We start from the raw sequence: 7,992 nt of genomic DNA on the forward strand, positions 1-7,992 counted from the left end.
GTTTCCAAAACATAATACAGATCTGAACAGAAAAGGGAAAAGATTCAAGAATGGGAGAGAGATGCTAATGAATAAAAGCAGTACCCTCTTTCATCCGTCCATTCATCGTTAGAGGATGGCTACAGGCAGCTTCCTAAGGCTCTTTTTAAGCGATCAGCTGCTACAAAATGTTTTCTCTAGGACATTGTCCTCTTAGTCTTTCACTTAAGCAAACAAACCTCCAGCTACAGTCAGTAAGGGGTCTCCGAGGGAAACGTTTGGCATGGAAAATGGGGATGAAGTCTTGCCAGATGAACACAACTATTAGTGTTAACGAAGGCAAGACTAGTAAATGAGAGTTTCTGGGCCCCACAGCTTGATCTGTTTGCAAAAAAAATCGCATGTACCACTTCGAGTGGAGAGGGGAGGGAGTAAGTTTGTGGCTTTGATGAGAAACAACAGTGAACAACTGTTGCAGAAGAGGAAAACAAAACCAGTGAATGTGTGTCAAACAGTTTGCAAAGTTTCAAATGTTGTAGATGACCAAAGACTTCTGAGACATGTGGTGTGGTGTCCAGATACCTTGGATTTCTACCACGCGATCTTCTTTTAAATTGAAGATCCTTGTAAATAATATACTTTATCTTTAAAATGCATTTGTTTAATTGTTTTCCTTGTCTTCAAAAGTTAAGTTTAAAATTAAACCAAAGCTTTTATTATGGGCAGGGGTTCCCCTAGAAAAGGTACCTCCAGGACTCATTCACACACCCCTGAAAGCCAGCAGGGACGGCTGATACTGCTCTTTGAATGATTTGAGCTTCCTAAACGAGCATTCCCCCCTCTTCCCTCCTGTTGCCCCAGGGAGGTCTTGATTTGTCAGCCAAGGCCTTTCGGCTGGTTCATACCACTTCCTCATCCAGTAATGCAGCTGCTGCAACCGTGGCACTACCTACCTGAAAACTATCCCTTCGTTTTCCCCTTTGCTATTATGTTTAAATGTCTGTCTTTTCTTTTTCAGGCAGGCAAGACATCTCTATAATCAACATAAACGACATCTTTTCTGCTTCTACAACGTCCACCTCATCCCTCCTGTCTGACCCACCACCTATCTTTCTACCATCTTCTGTTTCTGTACCTTCTACTCTTCCATGATCTACGCTTTTTTATCGCACAGCTCTTATCTGCTAGCTCCAACTGGTACAATTACAGTTTCTAGCAATTAGATCCTTCTTCTATTACAGGTGTATTTAGGACACCTATTTTAAATGGTTTCATTTCAGGGTGCTGTTCTCCGCAGCTGAATTCTGTTAATAGAGGTCTGTCGTTACAGTGACCTGCAGAAAGCGCTCTGGTGGATCCTGCTTCTGCCCGACTCTTGGATCTGTTACTGAGATCCCTGCCATACGCCACCTCAGAGTTATCTTGGTCCGGGTAAAAACAGCACATAAGCAAAATCGACTGAAAGGAAGACCGTTTACATCGGCAAGTAGTTTGTCGTAACAGGAGGGGTTCAGGGAGCAGGGAGCAGTTGGTGCTGAAGCCCCCACATTAACTCATCTCCAAGACCTTGTCTGGTCCCCTGGGCTGAACATCTGCACCACACGTGATGTGAGCCTGTCTAGAGGTGCAGCGACTGGCTCAGACCCTTACGTTCCCACTGTGGGCTGGACAATGTAGAGCTTCTTCTGAAATGAGTCTAGTCTGTATTGTATGTATCAAAACTGCCCTGAGAGCCAAACCAATGGGACATCAGTGGACATGATCAGGAGATGATCTGCTTTAAGTCTGCACTATTCCTCTGAAACGAACTGGTAACGGTGATACAGCCAGAAGGGGTTATCGCAGCGCAGAACTCTCCCATTCTGTGTGTAGGGGTTCTACAGAATCACCAAACCTTTCACCTAGTCCCACCACAAGAGCACAGAACAGAAAATGCTGCAATGCTGGTTACGATACAATCTTTACCGCCTGCTTCACATAAGAGCTGGACTACTCCGTCACACATTTATGCATTCATGAGCGTCTTCGGTAGAATAAGAAATGGAGAATGGTAAGTAATTTGAATTTAGGTGGCTTAGCCAACTATTTATGTAAAAGCCAGGAACAGTACTCTTGCCAGCCAAAAATGACAAAAGCATTTTGGACACTAGCTAAACTGCTGAGAAAAAAAGCTTCCGATTTTAGGTAAAATAATAGCGTTTACTAGTTTCTCAAACTGATTGCCCATAACTTACTGTGTATGGAACAACTTTTCAACATCAATATTCCAAGAAAATGCAAATTTTTCATCACATTACTTAAAATAAAACCCAACACTTAGTATGTGAAGTAGGAAGAATGAAGAGAGAATGAGAGAACTTGGTAATTTCTGAGGCGGTACTATCTCTGACTGAACTTAGAATGCAGCTGATCTTTTTTTTTCCTTATGGCAAGCATTTTGGTGACTAAAAAAATACATCCTGCTTCAAATAAAATAAAGTTTCTTGTAAAAGAAAAAAATCTTGTAAAGATACACTTGGGCACTGAGTTTTAAAAATCTTATAATGGATATTAAAAAGAACTGAAGCCAAGAGCCACCGCAAAACAGAAAAAATAAATAGGCCTTTAAGAAAATAAATGGTTTGAACATATCAAAATGCTTTTCTATTTTTCTTTGCAGACTAACATTTCACTGAAATCAATACACATCTTCATTTTTAAAGGGGAAGTGCAACTACCCTTCCAACTGTTCCTTCTTTCTGTGTTAGTTTTTTGTCACTTTCAAAATAAGAGGCTTTGATCAACTACAAAACCTAACAGCAGCAATAACATATAAAAAATAAATTTAAAAAACCTTAGAAGTCATCTTCAGTTCCCTTAGTATTTGAAGAGTGGTCTTGCTTTTTAATTTGAAAAGGTAATATAAGAGAATGACTGAAGGCTGTACAGGTGACAGACTTCAGAATAATCGAGTATCACTCATTACTGCCAGCTTGCACGCCAAAGGACAGTGGTACCTTGAAACAGTACATATGTCCAGCTAACATGTCCCTGGAAATTTAGCTTTAAAATTAATTGGAAATATATTTCCATGTAAAATAAGATAGTGCTATTAAGCAGGCTTAGCAGGCATAAAGTCCATAAAGGAAAGCCCTCCCCACTTTTTCTTCTGTACAGGAAAAACTTTGTATTGCAAGAATGATGCCACACATGCCATTTACCTCTGCCCTTTAAAGGGCAGAGCGAGCTCCCCTAATTTTAAGAGTGTGCTTTTATCATTTGACTGTTTAAGACTTGCCCCTTTCATAAAATTTACGTGGAAAATAAGCACACAGAAAGCGAGGTGGCTTGGCATTAGCAAGGAGATGTAACACTGAGATGCAGCTACATGACTTTGAAAGCTTTTGGTTCTAAAATACGGAACCCCCTTTTGCGAATACAATAAAAACTACAGGTGAGAGAAGTGATCAGTAAGTGCTACTCGATGATCTCCAGTTATGAGAGGCACACCTCTCTCTCTCAAAACTACAGATCAGCGTTTCGGCATTTAGTACTGCGACTAAGTATTTTGAAAAGCTGAGTATCTGATTATATATTCACTAAGCGTGGTTTCTATGTTACTAACCCCAAATTTCGGACCCCAAAGTAATAAAAAGTTAACCATAGGCAAAATTTCCATGGGCTTACAGACTTCTTTTCCTTATCCTGACCAAAGAGCCCATAGCACTGCTTTTACTGTCAAGCACGTTTGCACCACTCTCTCAAACATTTCAGCCTTTCATAATCTTTTTTTCTAAGTATGTAACTATTGATAACTAGGAATCTTATGTGAGAAAATACACGTTGTGCATTGTAGAGAACAAAATAGCTTTTGGTAGTACAAAGGCTTTAACATTACAAAATGTTAAAATACAATGTAGTATTATGTTATCATATATACAAAGTACCATTCAAATATGATTCTTGCGGGTTAAAAAGCCTTATTTTTATGAACAGTCTCAATAAAGATACACCATAATAATTAAGTGTGAGTATTTTTAAGAAACGGAATGATGTGTACAAGAATATCTTAATTCCAAACTTCCACTGTTTTAAGCAGATTTTCGATGTGTAAAAATAAAGAGGGAAGGAGCTCTACATTATTATTTTAATGTTCAGAACTGACAGTGATTGAGATCAATGGTGTTATGTGGCAGCATGAATCAAGCCAAAAGCATGCTTCAGCCTGCAAAACTGCATGCTCGCTACTGTATCTACAATATTGCTCTTCTACCTTTGCCTGTTATAGTAGCTGAAACAATGCCTGTGTTAGTTACTTACTCCTTTTGAAAATGTTTTTAGAAGTAACAGTTTATTAATCAAGGTAGGAAGACATATTTCCACTTTTCAAATCAATGACTAGGACTCATCCCTGCTTCTTAAAAATACAGAGCAAAACTATACAGTAAAGAGATTTCCATGATACAGGTTATGGAACAGGAACTGTGTTTGTATTAACATCCACAAAATTGGCTTAGGTGCTACCAGACTGGTGTCCAAGCAGATTTCAGTTTCCACCCATGCAAGTGGTGCATACCACCGTCTGTCACACCTTTTCCTTCGTCAGATTAAGTTTTGGGCACTGCTGAAGGCTGTTGGAAAGACACAGAAAACCGCTGTCCCTGCTCCGTTCAATTGTGTACACATGTACTGGCTGACATTATGTTCCATATATAAAGATCAGTAAAAATACACGTTGAGTTTCCTTTTAATCTGTTTTTGCTAAACTTTTCTTTCTAACCTTAGAAGACACCAGACTTACGCGACAAATTTAGTGCTATACCTGCACTGAAGCAAATCGTGCGCGAACGCTTGCTAGCCTCCAAGTGAAAATGTCTCAAGTTAGCTTGAGGCTATGGAGGCAGCCACTACATGTTGGACAGACTTTCCAGAAAATGTGAAAGCATCAAACAGGAAGGGTTATTTTATTAAGAAACCAGAGAAAGCAGTTATTTTTTGTGAATCTCTACAGTAACTAGCTGAAACAAGGAACAACAATTCCGTGAAGTTGATGACCATTTGTTTTTTCAACAGTACACAAAATCAACGACAGAGACATTCTGGGATGTGTAAGGAGGACTGCCTTTACTGAAGCAGCCTTTTACTTAAATCATGGAGGTAAGCTGCTTCAGATGTTTATTTCTCTAAGCACTGGTTACCTGAAACATTTTCAGCCATTCCTGAAGGCCCGTCGGTGGCTGCACAGATGTAATACGGCGACGTTGCTGTCCCTGGCCATTGGCTGCCCTCAGGTCCCCAAAAGTAGTAGGTGTGGCAGAGCATGGCACCAGCCCCGTAGTACTACAATACAAATAAAAAATAGTAAGTCACGTGTAAAACATTAAGGAAAATGTAGAAGTCTATTGCAGAAAAAAGAACTCTAGTACAGAAGTTGTAACTATTACTTAAACTCTTAAACTTCGTGCAAAAGTAGTAACATGAAAAACTGTCACTCGCAGGGTCCGTTCCCGCACTTCCATAAATCTGCCCGTTTCTACCACTGCAGCACTAATCCTCCAGCTAAGGGGAAAATGGGGATCACCTTTCAAGGCTGAAAGATTACCACTCTGTTTATAGACAACCTGCTGGCCAATTAAGATGCAGGTTTAAACACGCCTTCCCTTGCCAGAGTACTTCCTTTGCTTCTGGGCTGCATTTGCGCTTTCTGACTGGTGATGTAGGAGCCACAGTTCAGAGTCCCACCTGTATGTGAAATGTGCTACTAGTGCTGCTTCACTGCCAAACAGGAAAAAAAATTAATCTATTTTTAGCTCTTAATATATTTTGTTGACAAAGAGCTAGCAGTATCAAGTGGTCCTAGTGGCTCAGTGGTTTGGAACTGTGCTCTGAAATACTCTATACAGTATTTTAAAGTTTGCGTGTTGGAGTAACAGGAATTAAAGCGTGGGGGGGACTGAGGTGAAGAGGGAAAAGGAGGCAAAGGTGCTCCCTGAATTACAGTTTGATTTTTTCACTCTGACATGTTAAAAACCAGCTCATTCATATGGGATGGAGCTTTTAAAAGAGCTGGGATTAAGCTGCCATTGTAGGAGTCTAAAGAAATACAGCTGACTGGGTTTTCTTTTTTTTTTTTTACATAATGTAAAGTACTTCGTTCACAGAATATCAAAGTTGTATTCCCTAGCAGGAAATTTAGAACTCCAGTAGTGTTTGCACAAGCATGAAAATTTTAAATACAGTGTGGGACTCCAAAAAACCCTTTGCTTTTGTGAATGATAAACCCAGCTTCTTAGGAGGTATGAGCTTCAGGGTTTTACTGACTTTTCAGTGGCTACAGGAATAGCTTCAAGTGATGCAAGTTCCTTTTAATATTTATCTCGTCATAATCTACAAATATTTCACTCTACTCTTCCTTAGTCTGAAGGACAATCATAGCATGTCCTAATATTTACCCAAACTGGTACAGGAAAGTAAAGATTGGTTTGAACGGGCATATCTTTAACTGTTAATTTTACTGAGTAATAACAGAAACAGAAGCTGATACAAAAATACTCTCTCACAGATGAAGGATCCTCTTAATGACATTTATTGACTTTACCTGTTCTATGCAAAGAAAGTTCATCAGGCCTGTCAATTTTAGAGACTGTCTGATCCTAGGGAAAATGGAAACAAGCAGGCACATGAACTGCCTAAATATTATTAAATAAAATATAATCAAAAAGTTTAAAAGAGAAAGGAGGGGATGTTATTTAAGGATTCTTTTATGACAATAATGAATTAAAATCCAAGCAATGTCAATTGACAGTATTTTTAAAATAAAATCTGGTTTACAGCTTACTCATTCTCATCACCTGTACTGAGATCCAGCAGAAGGCCTATCATTCAAGGTCCAAAATAAGGCTCTTAAAGTTGTGTTATATTGGATCTGAGCAATACGTAGCCTTGAGCTTGCCCCAGGAGAACAGTTACACTTTAGTTTCTTCTGCTGTAAGCTGGTGCTCAGTCAAAAACAGCTATTCAAAGCAGGATCTAAAAGCCTCCTTCCTTTGACCTGAGATTAAACCATGAGATTCTTGTTTGTGCGTTATTTTTCCTGTGTGTTTCCATTCCCCTGAAACGGAGAGTCAGGTTTCTGTGGAAGCTGGACAAGTCCAATGGTGCCTTTGAATGTGACAGCTACACTTGACAAGAAGTGTATTTCTTTGTTCCTGAACTATTTACTCTTAGGGGAGTGCGGAGAACGGGGTGTCACCTGAAGAGCTGGTGGCCAACAAGAGCATTCTTCCATTAGACTGATTCAGAAACCCAGAGAAGCTACCAACTGAGTCTTGAGGCGGATACGGAAGCTGCAACATGCTTCTCAGCAAGAAGACATCGCCTCTTGCTCTCTACTGCAGCATTTACACATCTGAAACGCAACCCTGGGACCTGAGTCATCGCCTGATAAACCTCTTGAAGGAAGAGACAGAAAACTTAAGTTACTTTTGAAAGATCTATCAGTGACTGAACACTACGGTAGCGTATTCAGAAGAAATAACGTCCCTGGCCAGTTTTGGGAGGCAAGTGCAATGCTTGTGGGAAGGCTGATTCTTATTACAGGGCAAAATCATAAAACGGTGTAAATTCAAACAGGATAGGAAGCAGCGTGACATCAGAGCACAACTGTTACAGCAACTATGCAGTAACAACTGCAGTTGTAAGGTGTGCATCCAGGGCCCTACTCTACCACCACTTCTCACGTTTAGGGGTGCTTTACCCCACAAAGCACCCGTCCGGAAGAGCAGCGGTTATTTGTGCGACCTGGTGCCGTTTAGGAGTAGTAAGGAAGCAGACTAGAACCTGTAATAATTTTATATTGTGGATATCAAGTATGTGTGTTCCTGTTCAGATCAGATGGTCTGCTCTGCCTACATGAATTTCCATTCTCTCATTCCTGTTACCATAGCAAAGTGATACATTTGATCACAGTTTGTAACAGTCTCAGGGTTTATCATGTCCCTTTTTAAAAATCTGATTGATTTTATTCGCAGGAAT

At 40.0% G+C, this 7,992-nt stretch overlaps 1 protein-coding gene across 1 annotated transcript in view; it reads right to left on the reverse strand.

Moving 5' to 3' along the window:
* LOC104620248 (F-box/WD repeat-containing protein 7-like) overlaps positions 1-7,992 on the reverse strand; it is a 30,512-nt gene that overhangs the window by 22,144 nt on the left and 376 nt on the right. Inside the window, 1 exon segment of the mRNA XM_010286410.1 lies at positions 5,157-5,298. Coding sequence (XP_010284712.1) covers positions 5,157-5,298 — 142 coding nt within the window.

This window comes from Phaethon lepturus, unplaced genomic scaffold (assembly GCF_000687285.1).
Source record: "Phaethon lepturus isolate BGI_N335 unplaced genomic scaffold, ASM68728v1 scaffold14814, whole genome shotgun sequence".
Lineage (NCBI taxonomy): Eukaryota > Metazoa > Chordata > Aves > Phaethontiformes > Phaethontidae > Phaethon > Phaethon lepturus.